The sequence below is a fragment of the Cnephaeus nilssonii genome (assembly GCF_951640355.1).
Source record: "Cnephaeus nilssonii genome assembly, chromosome: 19".
In the NCBI taxonomy this organism is placed as follows: Eukaryota; Metazoa; Chordata; class Mammalia; order Chiroptera; family Vespertilionidae; genus Cnephaeus; species Cnephaeus nilssonii.
In genome coordinates, this window is record NC_137090.1 from 41,853,363 (window position 1) to 41,871,598 (window position 18,236).

General features: G+C 52.0%; 1 protein-coding gene across 1 annotated transcript; it reads right to left on the reverse strand.

Moving 5' to 3' along the window:
* Positions 1-1,366: 1,366 nt before the first annotated feature.
* DHRS7C (dehydrogenase/reductase 7C) lies at positions 1,367-15,953 on the reverse strand (the record flags this gene model as incomplete). Its single annotated transcript, XM_079798762.1, has 6 exons — positions 1,367-1,575; positions 2,575-2,730; positions 4,440-4,532; positions 6,160-6,370; positions 7,881-7,993; positions 15,800-15,953. 6 exons carry the CDS (start codon positions 15,951-15,953, stop codon positions 1,367-1,369), a joined length of 936 nt encoding a protein of 311 aa, XP_079654888.1.
* Between the last annotated feature and the right edge of the window lie 2,283 nt (positions 15,954-18,236).

The window sequence follows — 18,236 nt, forward strand, 5'->3', positions numbered from 1 at the left end:
GTCAGGTAACTTCCCTTTTCCAACCCTCACTGCACCAGAGCAGAGACCACAAATCCCCGCATTGCTTTGTGATCGTGTTAATTGTTAACTGCTAATTCTCCTATACCCACCAATGGAAGAGAAGTATGTGTCTATTCATTTTACTTTTTATCCATTCCCAGAGATTTCCCTGCCTCCCTGATCTATCACCAATGGACTTCCTGTAACCCCTTTCGCCTCCTCCTTTGATTATCCTATATAATAATCCTATATAATAAAGAAGTAATGTGCAAATTGACCCTCACACTCTCACAAGATGGCTGCCTATGACCAGGCTGGCAGGGGGGTTAGTGAGGAACAACCAAATGACTGAACAAGCAGGCTGTGTGGGGCAACCAGGCCAGTGCGGGGGGGGATAGTTAGGGGCGACCAGGCTGGCAAGGGGGGCAGTAAGAGGTGACCAGGCTGGTGGGGGGCAGTTGGGGGTGATTAGGCTGGCAGGGGGGACAGTGAGGGGCGTCTAGGCTGGCGGGGGGGGGCAGTTGGGGGCAACCAGGCTGGCAGGGTGGGCAGTAAGGGGTGGCCATGCCGGTGGGGGGGAGCAGTTAGGAATGACCAGGCCGGCAGGGAAGGGGCTCTTGGGGGCGACCAGGCAGGCAGGCAGGTGAGTGATTAGGAGCCAGCGGTCTAGGATTGTCAGACATCCCCCAAGGGGTCCCAGATTGGAGAGGGTGCAGGCTGGGCTGAGGGGACCCCCCCCCCCCCGAGTGCACGAATTTCATGCACCGGGCCTCCAGTAATGTATAAAATAAGGTGCGAAGCTGCCATTCTCTGGAGCACTTTCTCACTCGGTTGAGATTTTGCTTCCCAACAGTTGTCGTCAGTTTGGCTCAAATAAGCTCATAAACATTATCTACAGGTTTAAAGGTTTCTCAGGGTGACACATCATTGCAGGAAGGTCTACATGGCAGGGCTGCCTTAGGGTGCCAAGCCCTGCCTGTTCCTGGGGGCTGAGGTGGGCAAGTGGCCCTTACTGAAATGGGAGTGGTTTTCTGAGTGAGTTCCTAGGCAGGCTGTGTGTGTGCGTGTGTGTGTGTGTGTGTGTGTGTGTGTGTGTGTGTGTGTGGTGTTAGGTCCACTCGGGTTCCTGTTTTCTGCTCAGATGTCACCCTACAGAGTCAAGAAGCTTCTGGAAGTGTGTCCCGGGAATGTCGAGTGGAGACGCCCAGAGGCCCCCGGGCCAATCCTTGCCAGGATGGTGAGCATCTCCCACCAGGAGGACAGGTTACTGGGGGGCTTGTGTGGGGCCCCCAGTGCTGAGAGGACATAAGAACCGGCGCCTGCGGGAAAGCCTTTATTCCCGTCCGGTGAGCTTCTGCCCTCCGTGTCAGCCCTCCTCGGGGACACTGAGCCTCTCCTTCACCCCACAGGCCACCACAGCGAAGAAGAACTCGGGGAAGAAGGTGCGCACGTACACGGCGGCCTTGGGGATGGGGTTCGCCATGAACACCTCTTGCTTCTTCCGCCTCACCGTGCGCATCACCTCCTCGGCCACGTCCACAGGGTGCACCCCATAGGTCAGCTTCCTGGAAAAGACTGAAGAGCCCCAGCGGAGGGCACGGGTTCGAGCCTCCGCAGGAGCAAGCTGGTCAGGCCCCTCAGCGCCCAAAGACAGTGCTGGGAGTGCCGAGCCTGGAGTCAGGGGCTCAGGGCAGCTCTGCCTTCCACCGGCCGGAGGCCCTGGGCAGACACTTTACGCCTCTGCCCCTCGGCTTCCTCATCTGTAAAGTGGGCGCAGCTTCCTGCCCTATTAACGTCACAGGAACCGTAGAAGGGATGAGGAGGAGCTGGGAAAATCTAAAGGCGTCGGGGGAACTCAGGGGATGTTGCTGATCACTGCTGCTTGTGGAGCTGTGGTCTGCCTCCTGGACTCACCCCCCATCGTGGTTCACCCTAACTCCCTAATGTGGACCGAGCCGCGGGCAGAGGGCAGCGTGTAGACAATAATAATAATAATAATAATAATAATAATGTGCTGGGACCTGCTCCAAACCCTCTAGGAGCCAGAGCCCTCACTCCTCCAATGACTCCATGAGGTGGATAGCACCATCCCTCATTTTCTAGACGGGAAACCGAGGCAGGAGGTGAGGGGAATTGCTTGTGCTCAAACATTTAGCATGTGACAGAGGCACGCTTCAGAGGCAGGCAGCCTGGCTCCAGACTCTCAGCCTCTATTCTAGGGAGAGGGGAGCAGGATGTTCTCAATGACCAAACCTGGGAAGCTGAGGCTCAGAGACAGGCCGCTGCATGGCCACGGTCACAGAGCCTGTGAGCGACTGAGCCCAGCTGGCCCCAGTCTGCGGGCTGCAGGTTAGGATTCTCTCGACCTGGAGCCTCTGGTCTGAGTTTTGGGGCCCCTCCCTGCCATTAGGTGGTGCAAGGAACCCCCCCCCCCCCAGTCTCATGCTTCTGGAAGACACCCCTCCCATCCCCCGGGCCCAATAAAATCAGGCTGTCCTGAAGGCACCCCCTTGGGTCCCCCGCTTTGCCCCCAGCCCTCCCCACTGTTCCTCTGGCTTCCCGGGGAAAGCTCACATTTGCAAATGGAGGCCTCCCAGCTGCCCTGGGCCGGGTGCACATTGTAGGACCGGATGAAAGTCGGGCTCACGGTGCTGACCACCACGTCGTACTCCTCCACTTCGGCTCGGAGGCAGTCGAAGAAGCCGAGCGCCGCGTGCTTGGAGGCAGCATCTGGGAGGGAAAGCAGCCAGCGGTGGGTCAGGGCGCGACCCCGCTTTGGGGAGAGCATGGGGACAGGGCGCCTAGCACACAGTCCTACCAGCTCAGCTGGGAGGGGCCAGGGACTCACTTCATGGGGGAGGAGAGAAGCCCTGTGATGGGAGGGGCAGGGCCAGAGCTGGGGTGGCCCACTTGCCCACTGCGCAGCCTCGGGCAAATCACTTTACATTTCTGAGGCTCAGTTTTCTTATCTTTAAAATGGGGATGGGCCCGGCTGGTGTGGCTCAGTGGTTGAGTGTCAACCCATGAATCAAGAGGTTGTGAAGAGATTCGCGGTCAAGGCACATGCCTGGGTTTCAGGCTCGCTCCCCAGTAAGGGCCGTGCAGGAGGCAGCCGGTGCATGTTTCTCTCTCATCCATGTTTCTATCCCTCTCCCTTCCTCTCTCTCTAAAAATCAATAAAAACATATTTTTTAAAATATAGGGATGATATGACCATTGCAAAGTTGTGAAGATCGAATGAGACGTCTATAACGTGCCTGGCCCACGCGTGAGCTCCCCTTCCTCGCCAGGAAGGCTGTGAAATGGGGCAGCTGCCTTGGAAAACAGCCCGGCAGTTCCTTAAACTATGAGGAGTTCCCACACGAGCAACGAAAACATGTGTCACCCTAGCTGGTGTGGCTCAGTGGACAGAGCGTCAGCCTGCGGACTGAAGGGTCCCAGGTTCGATTTCAGTCAAGGGCACATGCCTGGGTTGCAGGCTTGATCCCCAGTAGGGGGCGTGCAGGAGGCAGCCGATCAATGATTATCTCTCATTGTTGATGTTTCTATCTCTCTCTCCCTTCTCCCTTCCTCTCTGAAATCAATAAAAATATATTTAAAAAAAGAAAAGAAAGCCGAAACCGGTTTGGCTCAGTGGATAGAGCGTCTGTCTGCGGACTGAAGGGTCCCAGGTTCAATTCCGGTCAAGGGCATGTACATTGGTTTCGGGCACATCCCCAGTGGGGGGGTGTGCAGGAGGCAGCTGGTCGATGTTTCTCTCTTATCGATGTTTCTAGCTCCCTATCCCTCTCCCTTCCTCTCTGTAAAAAATCAATAAAATATATTTTAAAAAAGAAAAGAAAAGAAAAGAAAACATGTGTCCACAGAAGGTCTGGTCCATGAATGTTCACAGCAGCATCATTCATCATGGCCCCAAGTCGAAACAACCCAGACGTCCATCAGCTGATGAGTGGATGCATAAAATGTGGTCTCTCCATACACTGAAGTAGCATTCAGCCATAAAAAGGAACGGAGCTCTGACACGTGCCCCGGGCGAACCTTGAAGCATCCAGCTCAGTGAAGGAAGCCGGCCCCGAAGGCCCTCGCATGGTACGCCTCCGTCTGTGTGAAATGTGAAGTCACAGCGGCGACTGGCTGGGCTGTGCACCCCTGTCCGGAGTGTGGGCTTCGTCTGGCTCTGATCACGCTCAGCCAGGGCGTGTCCTGACACTGAGAGAGGAGCCCCCGGGGAGCGAGCCCTTACGTTCCTGTCTCCGTGTCCACCGGAGCCACCCTCGGGCTACCGGTGCTCAAAATAGGAACTGAAAGGATGTGAGAAAACGCAACAGACCATTTCACTTTTGGGCCTTCTCCCATGGGACCACAGGCCTGGTCCTTGACACAACATCTCTTGTCCTATAAAACACGGAAGACAGAACATGTTTGCCTTGGCAACTTACAGGCTGTACGGAATGGGACGCCGAGCTTGCCTTGGATGTTGTTCACTAACACGATTTGGCCCGTCCTCCGGGAGATCATGTTGGGAAGCAGGACTGGAAAGCACAGGACAATGGTCAAGGTTAAAAATCTGAGAGCAAGTCGGCAGTAACAGGCAGACCTCCCCCAGGCCCATTTCTTCAGGGCTCCTCCATCGCCCTGGTGACAGGGTGAGTATGGAACGGACCCCCAGCCATCACTTGTCCAGTTTTCCTCAGAGTGGGCTGGTCTCAACTGTGAACTGCTGGGTGCCTTTAAATGACCCGCCCATGTGCGCAGTGACACGATTTCAATAGTGAGGGAGGTCACCCCTTTTCAGTTCTCCCCTCACCGCCAGTAGGAAGTCTGCTGTTGGTTCTAATGTGTCTTCAGCACCTCTTGCATGTGCTAATCTTTTAACAAAGAGAGGGAAGATCTCAGCCCTTGGGAGAATTTTCTACTTTGTTTTGATTTCAGGTTTTCTTCTATTTATGGGGAGAGAAAGGGGTTTCTAGTTTATGGTGGTATTAGAAAGATTTCCTCCCAAAACAAATTACTTTAAAATGGAGAGAATTCAGGTGGAAGAGGGATCTGGCAAAAGTTAAAAGACTCAGCTTTCTGATGGCCAACTGAATCCGGCGCCTGTGTGTTCGAGGCTGGTGCACGGGGACCCGACCAGGGAGTGGAGTCCAGGCTTGGCACATTAGAGGCGCAGCCAGGGAGACACCCAGCCCTGGCTTCCCCAATCCACTGTGCGTTCCTCACTTGGATGTCCATGGACCCTGACCTCCCCCCCCCCCCCCCCGCCCCGAGGTTAACTGAAGGGCACAGCATGGTGTGTCCCCGGGGGCTGGGCCGGAGGTTCTTGCTATCTCTGGGCACATGTCAGAAGCTCTGGGAGGTCATCTTTCTGTGTGACATATTTTTCCCTTCTGTGTCATCGTAGCCATTAGCATGGAGATCCTGGCTGCGAAATCCTGCTCCCTCAGCCTCCACCAGGGAGCCCCACTCCCTACACGTAGAAATTCTCCGTGCTTAGACGCTCCCTCTTGGGGTTCTGCTTTGCTAACCTTTTTGTGGGGAAGGGACTTCAACTCTTGGTTCTATCCCATGTCCTCTCCAGCCCACCCGCCTCAGCTTCAGACCTGCATTTGAACTTGGCAGTGAAAAATGCTCACACAGGAACCACCACTTGACCGTTAAAAGGGATTCCTGCCCTCCCTGTGTCTTGCAAAGGGAGCGACAGTATTCTGGGTCCTCTTGTACTTTGGGGATAAACTGTTTTTCCTTTTCGTTACTGAGGATAGAAGCTCTATCTTTACAAAAACTGTCATGGTTAGAAGCAGACCAACTGCAAGGCTGATAGGTGGAAATGGATGCAGAGCCTGAAGACAATGTGCAGAGATATGGGATGCGGTCGGAAGGGAGCCATGGATATAATGGCGGTGGGGGGCGGGGGGGGAAGGGCTTGGGGACGGGCCTCCCAGAGAGGGAGGTTGGACAGACCAGGAAGACACTTCCAAAGCCCCTTTCCTCCCATCAGCATTTACAGTCAGAACGTCGAAGGCTTTCACCAAATAAGCAGGGATTTTTCTGAGGGGCTGGAGACGCCTTCTAGAATTGGATGACCGCCTGTCTACATAAAGGAGCCCTCTCTCGCGGCGGGGGGCCCAGAAATCCAGAGGAAGGTCAAACTCACGAGACCTTTGGTCAGCGTGATGGGCCCAAAGTAGTTGGCATCCATGATCCTTCTGTCCAGCTCCAGGGAGATCTTGTCGGCTGGCCCCTTCACCTTCAAGCTGGCGTTGTGGATGAGGATGTCCACGCAGCCGTAGCAGCCCAGGACCTCTTTGGCCACGTCCTGCACACAGCTGATGTCCGCCAGGTCTAAGAAGACCAGCTTTGGGGTGAACGTCTGCCGAATCAACGAGACAGTCAAGGCACGCGTGGGAACAACACCTCCTCTTCCCACTCTGGGGCCCCTCCATCGAAGAGCCACCCTTTTTAAATTCAGAAATTCAGACACATGAAATGACTCTGAAAACTGGTGAGGAAAAAGCAGAAGTGACCACGGGCGGGAGAAAAGTGATGCGGGGTGCGTCCTTGGGGACCAGAGCCACGCAGCAGCAGCACAAATGCAAACGTGCCAACATGCAGCCGTCAGTCTGCGCTTTTGGCCCCGGGGCCACAGCGCCCGATCCACGTGAACATGGCCCTTCACACGGGCTGTGTCCTGGTTCCAGGGGTGCTGCCATTATTTAAAACGTTTCTGAGCTTTCCAGAAATTGCTTTCCAAAACAGCTTACAAGCCACATCTGGCTTAAAAACCTTTTCCCCTTTAATTTTCAATTGCACTTGACATTGCATATTCTATTAGCTTCAGGTGTATAGCATAATGACTAGACATTATATGGCTTACAAAGTGATCCCCCGGTAAGTCTAGTACCTCCCTGACATCTGCAGCATTACCACGATATTACTGACTCTGTTCCCTAGGCGGCACTTCGCCCACAGCCAGCTTTGTAGCCAGGCATGGTGGGGAGCCCTAGGCACGTGCTGTCATGGAGACTCATGTTTAGAGGGATAGGGATGGGAAAATTGATGATACCATGTGGTAAAAACAATCTCAGTGGTTAACAAACGCTAGCCCTGAGATACACCCTTGAAAAGAGGGTTTCCAGACCAAATTTGTTTGGGAAATTACATACTCTTTTAGGAGGTACACAATGCACCTCATCAGCATGTCAAAGGCTCGGGAAAGTCCCGTGGGAAAGTGATCAGCCAGACAAGCGTGGCTTACTCAGCATCTCCCCCACCATTGCCCTCAGAACCTCGTGTTCACTCGTTCCCTAAGAACATCCCGGGAAACACACCTTGAAGGGTCATGTGCTCCACCTTTCCATATACCACACTTAGGTCTGAATTATTGTTGGCTCTTTCCAAAAACCAAGTTCAACATCACGGGCAAAGATTTTAAAAATCCCGAAGAGAGCTGAAGGCAGTTTCCCAGACAGCGCTCCAGAGACGCTCTGAGAAGGGCAGTGACGCTGAAATACGTGGTCACCTCCCAGGTGACTTCTTAGGAGGGTTTCATCCCACTGGTCTCTTTGAAGAAAGCATCATTTGAGGTATTATGCCTATGACATACCCTCCCTCTGGACCCTCTCTGGCTCTGACTTAAATAGAATGGGACGGGGGTTGGGAGTCAATGGCTAGAGGACACAATTTGGCCTGGCCAGTGATCCGTGAATTGACCCCTATGACTGGCAGACATGCTGTGTCAAGATTAGTGAGGCCGTTGCCTTACATCCCCCCAAAGTGATCACCACATTTCCCCCCCCATTTGACCAAAGAGCTGCTCTTTAACAACCCATGAAGGTTAAGGGTACCCGAGAGTTGTCCGAGCTGACCGCCGGAGGCCTCACCTTGCTGGGGTCAGCCACGCTGATCAGGGCATCGTAGAGGTTCTCTAGCCTCTCCCAGTTCTTCCCGCACAGCACCAGCCTCGCGCCGCCCGTGTGGAACACCCGGGCGCACTCTGTGGGAAGAAGGAAGGAGGGCAGGGCGCACTGTGTGGATGGAGCCACGGATGGTGGGCCCCTCTGCATTGCAAATTCAAAATTCAAAGAATCTCAGAGATCAACCAAAGGACTTGTATGTATGCATAGAAGCCTAAACCAGTGGACACAGACACCAGGGGGTGAGGGCATGATTGGGGGGGGGGGGAGCTGCTGAGTAAGGACATATACCTTAATCAATAAAGAAAAAGATGGGGGGATAAGGACATATACCTTAATCAATAAAGAAAAAAAAGGGGGGGATTGCAAATAATCTAAAAGTCTTAGGACCCTGAGGTCTTTTAGAGGTCATTTCACTCAACCTCCTCCCTGGGCTGGGATCTGTTCTCATTGCTGCCTTAGTGTGTGGCCTCCTGTGACAGGGAGCCCGTCATGGGGGGAAACAGGCCTTTGTTCACAGGTGAACTCTGATTATTAGAACATTCTTCCTTAAACTGGACAGAATGATGGCCCTGCCCACCGAGGCCTCCTGACCACAGCCCTAAATACATATCAATCTTAAGATATTAGGAACAGCCTATGTATTTTTCGGACCAAATGGCACCAGTTTTCGCTACAGAGTCTCTGTAGATAAATCCTCCAGCCAGGGTTCTTTTTATTAAAAAAGTAAACCTGCCTTCTGTCTAGTTAATTGGACTCTGGACTAACTCCCAGCTCACCCGATACAGGACTTTCTCAACTGGGCAGTGGCTGGTAGACACACTGCATTCTTGCGCAGCAATAACACGGCTGTTTAAGAACAATGAAAGCTAACATAGCTTGGGAGTTTAGTTGTTCCAGGGACTCTTAAAGGAGAGGCACACGTATTAGCACATTTAATTCTTACAGTAGCCCTAGGAGGCCGTCCCCTGGGTGGGCGCCCTGGAAGCAGAACCAGGGTGGCCAGGACTTACTGAGCGTGCTCTTCAGGGAAACCCTACCAGGAGTTAGGCCGCGGGGTAGTGCCAGGCAAGGATGGGGTCCCGGGTAAAGTCCGGCCGTGGCTGGATCCAAGGAAGGCTCTGGAGCAAACCCAACCGCAGAGCAGTTCTCCCTGGAGGCAGGCGAATCAGCCTTTCCTAACCTGTGCCAACCAGTCACTGTGCTGCCTCCCTCTGGCGGGGGTGTGTGTGCAAAGGGTGTTTAACTCCTGGGCAAGTCAATGACCACAGGCAGACAGATGGTGAGTCTTTGAGCCCCGGCAGCCACAGCACCTACCATGGGGGGCGGTACCTGCTACTGTCCCATTGCCCGCCAAGCAGAACGCTGCAGGTTGGCTGGGCAGCACCAGGAGGCTGGGTCCGGGGGTAACGGCTCAAAGTGACCTGGTTGTGATAGTCTCCTGCGAGCTTAGCAGCCGGTGCAGGGGAGAGAAGGGAGAAGGGAGCCAGACAGTTGGCTGGGGCAGCACGGTGGGCAGGGGGTCGTGGTGTTGGAGAGCGCGATTGAGGTGCAGGAGCAGGCAGTCTAAGCCAGATGGGAGCAGGAGAAGGCAGACGGGGCCAGAGAGAGGACCAGCTGAGACCTGTGAGGCGTAGAACAGGGCGGGGGTGTGGCGGAGCTGGGAGGAGGGGTGCTGTGGTTAGTTCTTCCGATGGAGGAAAACCTGAGTCGAGAAATAACCGTGTTGCTTTCCTTCCCTACCTGGACCTGCCAGAGTGGCTCCCACAAGAAAGGGAGGCGAGAAGGGCCATTCTGCCATCGAGGCGGTCGAGATCAGAGAATACACCATCGCCATTCCCAAGTGCACCCACGGCGTGGGTTTCAGGAAGCGCGCCCCTCGGGCACTCACAGAGACCCGGGAAGTTGCCAGGAAGGAGATGGGGACGCCACGTGTGCACACGGACACCAGGCTCCACAGAGCTGCCTGGGCCACAGGAATAAGGACTGTCCCATACCGCAGCCCGCAGCCCGGGGCGGCGGCCCAGAAAGCGTGATGCGGATGAAGATTCACCAAACAAGGTCTACTGCCTGTCACCACTTTCAAACCTGCAAACAGCTAATGCGGGTGAGGACTAGCTGCTGCTGATCAAATAAAGCGATAAAACTCCAAAACAAAGCACCACAAACCTGTTAACAACGGCACCTTGAATTATTAGGACCACAGAGAACGGAAGATTCTCTAAATGCAGGTATTTTATTGAGAAAGAGGCATATGATTGTGGTGGTGAAGTCCAATAAAGATGTGAATCCATCTGCAGTGGATTTGATGCAGGAACAATAAATACGCAAGAAAAGCAAAGGACATTTTGATAAACGATAATGGGGAAGGGCTAATTGTATCCGTTATTAAAATGTATCATAAAGCTACAGAAATTAAAGCGGTGGCTCAAGTATAGATAGAAAATTTGATTAAAAACAGAGCCACGTATTCATAAGAATTTAGTATTTAATGAAGTTATGTTGAATCAGTGTGAAAAGAGCATGTTATTTAGGGGTATTTGGACCACTGCTTAACTATTTGGGAGGGGAAAAAATCTAGATGCAATATTTGAAATGCATTAAATAATTAAATGTAAAAACAGAACCATAAAAGAATTAGAAGGAAGGAGAGATGAATATATAGCCCTGCTCTGGGGAAAGATCGTTTAAGCATGACACCAAAGGAAGAAATCATAACAGAAATGATTTATAGAGCTGTATCCTCGAAAGAGCTTCCTTTACATCAGAAAACATAAATCAAAATTAGGACCAGGACAAATTGAGGAAACAGGATTTTAATTGGAAGTTTGACCAGAGCAAATAGATATACAATTCCAAAGTTAGTGGCCAGTCTAAGATGTAAATTTTCAAAGGAATTGACTAAACCCTGTTTTAAAGATCCATTTGTGTCCAAAAATAGAACACAAATGGATCAAGAAAGAGGAGGGGGTCTTTGAAGAAGGAATTTTGGGGGAAAGAACTGTTAGGTGTTTGCCCATTTCTCCCTCCTGGAGAGAAGGCGCCAGTGGGCCCGTGTCAACAGCTCCCTCGTTCCCTCCAGCTGGGAGTCCAGACCCATGTCTGAGTCAGACCTGAGAATCGAATGGAAAGGACCATGGGCCAACTCTCCCCGGAGCAGAGGCGGGGAGAGCTGGCTGCCCCACGGGGTGGGTTTGTATTGTTGAAGACCTCACCGCACAGCCACAGTGGACCAGAGGCAGGGTGTGACTGGTTGGGAGCTCCTTTGAATTCTGCCCAAGGGGAGCTGGCAGGAGGGCAGTGGGTCTCACACAGAGGGCCCGGGTGACTGAGCAAGCAGAGCACAGCCCTTCACAGAAGGTGTGAGCGGATGTTCCCAGGAGAACGCTGCTGGACCCAACACTACCCCAGAGGAAGACTCAGACTCGGTTTAAACCTGTGCCATCTCCCAGGTGTCAGGCAGGTAAGACTGATTCCTGCTCTCCTGCTGCCTCCTCCTCCCCTCCCCTTCACCCCGAGGGGTCAGGAAGAGCAGCAATCTGGCAGGTGACCTGTCCTGCCGGGAGGAGCGGAGAGGGGAAAGCAAGTTCAGCTTTCATGAGAACTGGCACGTTTACTAATGTATTGGAGGGCATCCCATTTCTGAGCCGATGCTGTGCTTTATAGCCACAGGGTTTTGCATAAACCAGAAGTATCAGAAAAGGCATGGCACTACCTGTTTTTTTAAGAGAACCAACATGCAGCCCGGCTGGTGTGGCTCAGTGGTTGAGCAACGACCGATGAACCAGGAAGTCACTGTCAGGACACATGCCCGGTTGTGGGCTCGGTCCCTGGTAGTAGGCGTGCGGGAGGCACCCATCGATGTTTCTCATCATTGATGTTTCTATCTCCCTCTCCCTCTCCCTTCTTTTCTGAAATCAATAAAAACACATTTAAAAAACCCAAAATAGCCCTAGTTGGGTTGGCTCAGCGGATAGAGCGTTGGCCTGCGAACTGAAGGGTCCCAGGTTTGATTCCGGTCAAGGGCACATGCCCAGGTTGTGGGCTCGATCCCCAGTGGGGGACTTGCAGGAAACAGCCGATCCATGATTCTCTCTCATCATGGATGTTTCTATCTCTCTCTCCCTCTTCCTTCCTCTCTGAAATCAATAAAAATATATAAAAAAATAAAAAAAATAAAAACCCCAAAATATCTTTTTAAAAAATCAAGACGCAGAGAAGTCATTCCCCCCTGCCTGTGTCACCTCAGCCCTGATTCCTGCTGGTTGCACCTGTGAGCATCATAAAGGGGCTGAAAGAAAATAGGGTGAGTGAGTGGGTGGGGTTCTATGTCTTATGTTATTTTTACTTAAAAATTCTTTACTATCTGTGGCTTTTATAGAAACAGAATTCATTTGGAGGGAGGAAGCCTTCCGCGGCTCAGCTGTAATTTGAGTGGCAGCCACTGGGTGTGGGGCAGCCACAATGGTCAGCCGTGCTGGTCGGGGTTTAACAGGCCAGAGAAGTGAGGCTCAATGACATGAAATGATTACCCCGAGTCCACAGCTGGTCCCGTGAAGCCAGGACGTTAACCCACACTGGGCCGCCTCTTGGCCCATGCCCCCTGCTGAGAAAGGAGCATGTAGGGGAGAGCTGTCACCTGCCCATACTCCCCCGCCCTCTCAGGAAGATGGGACAAACTTACAAGCTGGGCAAGGGGCAGGTGAGAAGCCTGTGGCCCAGAGCCAGACCAAACCTGTGGCCTTGACCTCATTAGGAAGGGCAGCCCGGAGTGTTCCTTACCACCATCCCATTTCCCCTCTTCTCTGCTAGCACCTTGCCATTCCCAGGCCTGGGAGATGGCCCAGTGGTGCGATCGCTGCTTTGGTCCAGCAACCCCCAAAGGCACAGTCCCAAATACTGTACGTGGTAAGTCGTTCTTGCCAATGCAAGGCGTCAGGTGTACCCAGGTGTTCTTATTTTTACTCTTTCTCAGGTTAGCCCAGCACAGCATCTACCCGGTGTCAAGCAAGTGGGCACCAGGCTTTTTCTCTTTCAGGCAGCGAACATAAGTCGAGCCCTCAAATCTAAGATGGCATAGACTGCAAGATGCTTCCTGACATCAGAGATATTCAAATGCAAACAGATGGCCTGGGAATGTTGTGAAGTGCTGTTGATCGAAAGACAATCAGCGCGATCTCAGAAATGTTTGACGATGAATCATCATGCATCCTGGAGGTGATGGACAGGCTGGGCCGTGCTCTCTGAAGTGCAGTGGTTAAGGATTTTGAGCGTTACTCTTGCTGCAGCGACAGTGGGGACCAGGTCACTCGATTCTTGACTTGGCTGAATGGTGTGGGTTTGGGTGAGGGTTAGATGTCCTGAAAACAGCTGTTTCCCTAGTAAACAGCTTGGCGCTGAGCTCCTTGTTGCTCCCCCGGGTCAGGTCAGGTTCCCTGGGCCCCGGGCTGTGCTGTGTGCTGTGTACAGCCCGTGTCATCTGCTCAGTGCCTCTCACTTTGTTCTTGCCTTGGACCCGCGAAATGAGGCTTTTTGAACCTAGAATCGCTGTGGTCAGCAGCATGCTCTGGCTAGGCATTTATTTAAGGTCACATACACCCAGCTTCTCAAGTGACTTCTAAACACTTGGACTTAATTTTTTCTGCTTTGCATTTCTTTCCAGGGGGTAGGGGAGGGGGTCCATGCCATCCAGTAAAAAACAACAACACTGACAGTAGTCACGACAGAGACTAGGCCACGGACCTCAGAAAATGCCATTTTGCCCCTGAGGTGTATTCCCTCGGGCACTGGATTTGTACAATGTGTGGCTGAATGAGACTTAAAAAAAAAATAGAGAGGCTACTATAGCACTTCTCTCAGCAGTGGATAGAACAGGAGCTCTGTCTAGTAAGACAGAAAACCAGAGAGGGTACGGAGGCACCGAGCAGCCTCCTGACCAACAGGACCTAACGCACATTTGCAGAACACTCTACCCAAAGCAGCAGGATGTGCATTCACTCCCAGGCGCCGTTCCCCAAGGCAGTTCACTTCCTGGGCCATAAAACACACTCAACAAATTCAAAAGAATTGAAATCACAAAGAGTGTGTTCTCTGATCAGATTGGAATCTAGTTAGAAATCAATAAAACAAATACATAACGACATACTTACCCAAATGAGTGCCTTCTCTCATCAGATGGCCACTTTTAGAGGATAGTCCTTACATGCACATTTTTGGGGGTACTTACTATACACCAAGCTTTGAGCTAGGTGGTGGGGACACCTCAGGTCACCAAAACAGTCTCCAGCACAGGGGAGCTCGTGTCTAGAGACCAACTGAGAAGCTCATGGATCCGGCACATATCCAGTGTGGGGAGGGCACCAACGGGGTGTGTTTCTATGAGGAGCCCCGGGAGCCCAGAGGCCAGTTCCTCAGGGAACACCAAGGCGTCAGGGAAGACTTGGCGATGAAGGGGCCTCATGTGCAGCTGGCCTGATGCTAGGTGGGCCTGTTCTACTTGAAGAACAAGGGTTCCCCAGAGACTTTGACGACTCTGAGTGTCTGTAAGTGGGTGTCTCTGCTCCAATTCCCCAGGACAACTGTTGCTTCCCGTTGTCTTGTGTCTGGTCTGGTTGACAAATGTGTGTGTCCTGCTTTGTCCCTGTGGAGTCTTCAGCGTAGACGATGGAGTTCGTGCCCCCTCCCTCTTGAGCCCTGAGTGTAAGGATGCAGGCTATCCTCTTTGGGAGTTGCTTCTGGGACCCACATAGGGGCCACACAGAGAACCTAGTTCATCTGCCTTACACTTAAAAAAAAAAATCACATGGTGAGCCCCAGGTGATCACCCACTGAAATGGAGCCTATTGTCAAGGCAGGAAGATTGGCTCCCTTTGGGGTGGCCTAAGAGAATGGGGCTCTGAGAGAATTCTCAGCAGGAGGACTAGGCATCCAGCCCCCCAGAGGGACTCCTTGGAAGGGGCAGTACATCTCAGCCCTCAGGATGTAGTGGACTCGATGGACACTTGCTTAGTGACCTAAGGAATGTTGGGCAGGTGTGGTTTTCATCTGATTAAAAATAACAAAACAACAGCAAAAATTACACCCAGACTATGTAGCGTATGGGGCTGCACCACCATGGTTAGGAAGGTAGAGTCAGAATCTTACAAGCCTGAGGACGTCACGCCACAGATGTCGCCCATGCAAGGGCCCTCTGAGACCTTCTAATTCAGGGGCTGCAAACATAAATGCGTCTGAGGCCAGGAGGTAATGTGCTTGAGAGAATCAGGTCAAGTGTGGCACCTGAGGATCGGCAGGGGGGCGGGGAGGGGGATAAAGAGGGTACGGCACACCGGAGCATGAGAGCATGCATGCCTGTCCTTTTACCATGCTCACACTTGAGCGGTACCCACTACAGGTCCGGCCGCTGCTCTGAGAGCTTTCTGTCTATTAATTCATTAGTCCCTCACAACAATAATGTGAGGTGGAGATTACTAGTACCCCAACTTACAGATGGGAAATCCAAGGCAGAGAAGTGACACCACCCATAGAGTCAGGAACGGAACTCAGCTCCCAAGTCTGGGCTTATAACCGGCACACTGCCCCAGCTGAGGGCTCTCCATTGCAAAATTTCTGGAGACCCTACGAGGGCAAACAAGTCACACCTGCAGACCACTTAGGCTGTGAGTTTGCAACTGCAGAAATCTCAGTGCCCTCCTTTCTCAGGCGAGGGAGCTGCAGCCTCCAAAAGAGAAGGTTTGTACAATTTGTGACCTGCTGGCTAATGACAGACGCTAGGAGAGAACACGGCCTTGACCCCCACCCGCCTCGCAGGCTTGCCCGCACCCCACCCTGTGGCTGCTTATCCCTCGGGGCAGGAGTGGGACAGAGTGGGGGTGAAAGCAGCTTACCCTTGCCCAGGCCTGAGATGGCATCGGTGATCACCACCACTTTGTTCTGCACGGCCGACTTGGACCACAGCCGGGACACCTCTTGGTAGATGAAGAGAAGGCCGCTGATGCCCAGGAGCAGCAGAGGCAGGGCGAGCACTGCTGTGACCCCCATCTTGTTCTGGGGGAAATGGCAAGAAGGAACTGGCTTTGCAAAGGGTTTCTGACCAAGACACCAGGGGGCGGGGCGGGGTGGGGGTGGAGGCCCAGGGCTGCAGGGTGCCGGCCCCCCATGCACCAAGCCCTGAGTGCCCTCAGGGAGCCGGGCTCTGTGCAGCCCCAGGCTGCTTCCGAGCCGAGCACCCTGCTAATCCCCCACAGTCTGATAAATAGGAAATTACTCACGGCGTCTCCGAAGGCAACGTGAATCCAGGGGCCTGCCCTCCCGAAGGTTAATTATAAATTTAATTAAAACGAGTCTGCATTTTTGGAAGGAAATCCATGTGTTAAGGCCACTTGCTTGGGCCCTAATGGCTATTTATAGGGCTCCGTGCACTGGAGGGCTTTCAGGGTAAATATAGTGTCTGTTCTGATAGTCGGGGACACATGCTGGCCGGCTCTGATTTCAGGGCTCTTGCCAGGACTCCGACAGCTCTCCACTTGCCTGACTATTGGAGATTCCTCTGCAGTTCGAGGCTGGGTGTCCGGGGGCAGGACCTGGGATTTCAGCACGAGCATCCTTGCCCTTGCTTCCTGTGGCCCTCCTATCAGGTAGCTGCTGGGTAGCTCAGACTGGCCTGGCAGCGAGCCATCTGGCCTTCCCGTTCTGGCTGAGGCTGAGAAGCATAGAAAAGCTGTTAAATGGAATGGAGCCTGTTGCAGAATAAGCCACTTGGAGGTGTGACAGGAACTATTAGAAAGATCAGAGTTTGGGGAGCGTTTCTCATTCGTCAAGGTAACCCATCTCACTGAGGCTTAGCTTCCTCACCTGTGCAACGGGCATCACAGTATTATCTTGCAGGACTGTTGGGAGGAAAAATAAGATACTGCGTGTTAACCTGGAATAGACCCCGTCTCACAAGAAGAGGGCTATTGTTATCTTTAATGGTTAAGAATATTAAGAATTTATTCCAAATGTCAAATATTTTACAAGGGAAGCCGGAAGGATTAGAAATGGGGAGACATAAATAGCTAATCTCCAATTCAAGTACTCACACCATCAAAAACCAGGAAACCTATCATAATGACACCTTAACTTGTGTGGGAAGGATCGTTGGGCTGGCCAGGAAGTGGGGCCCAGAGCAGTGCATGGGGTGGTGGTGGAGAAACTGCATTTCTTCCTTGGAAATTAAGACCGACCAGGAACAATTTTTTAAAAACAAAAAATTTTTTTTAAAAAAATTATTTATTGATGAGAGAGAGAGATCGAGATCTGTTGTTCCGCTTATGTATGCATTCATTGACAACCAACTTTTTATTGACCTGTAATCCACTAGAAATGTGCACATATCTAAGTGTGGCGCTTTCTGAATCTTCGTAAACTGAACATGGCCCTGCAATCAGCACCCAGATGAAGACACAGAGCATTGGTCCTGGCCTGTGTGGCTCAGTTGGTTGGGCATCACTTCCTAGGCACTGAAAGGTTGCCGGTCAATTCCCAGTCAGGGCACATGCCTGAGTTTCAGGCTAGGTCCCCGGTGGGGGGTGTGCAGGAGGCAGCCAATTGGTGTTGTGGTCTCACATCGATGTTTCTCTCCCTCTCTCTTCCTCTTTCTCTAAAAATCAATACAAATATATATTTTTTAAAAAAGTAAAGAAACAGCCCTATCTGGTTTGGCTCAGTGGATAGAGTGTTGGCCTGAGGACTGAAGGGTCCCAGGTTCGATTCCAGTCAAGGGCACATGCCCAGGTTGTGGGCTTGATCCCCAGTGTGGGGTGTGCAGGAGGCGGCCGACCAATGATTCTCTGTCATCATTGATGTTTCTATCTCTCTCTCCTCTCTCCCTTCTCTCTGAAATCAATAAAAATAAAAAATAAAAAAAGTAAAGAAACAACATTGACAACATGCCCCCACCACGTCTCTTTCCAGTCTATAAGGGTAACAGCTTCGTAACTTTTAAAAGTATCTATTAGGTTTACTTGTGCGTTAAAACATTTCTTTTATTTAAATAGATTTACAAGTCATTACTGTTTTTGCTGAACATTGTGTTTATGAGTTGCATCCATATTGTGTGAAGTTGGAGTTCTTTCATTTCACTGTATGAAGACCCCTCACGTATTACATTTATTCCTCTGGGTGTGGGCACTCAGCTGGTTTGTGGTACGGGGCTATTACAAATAGTGCTGCTACAGACACATGGCTCTTGGTGACATGAGCACCATTTGAATGTGAACGCATTAGGCCTTTTGGATGACAGAATAAGAAATGTTGGCTCTGATGACCTTCACATCTGAAGAC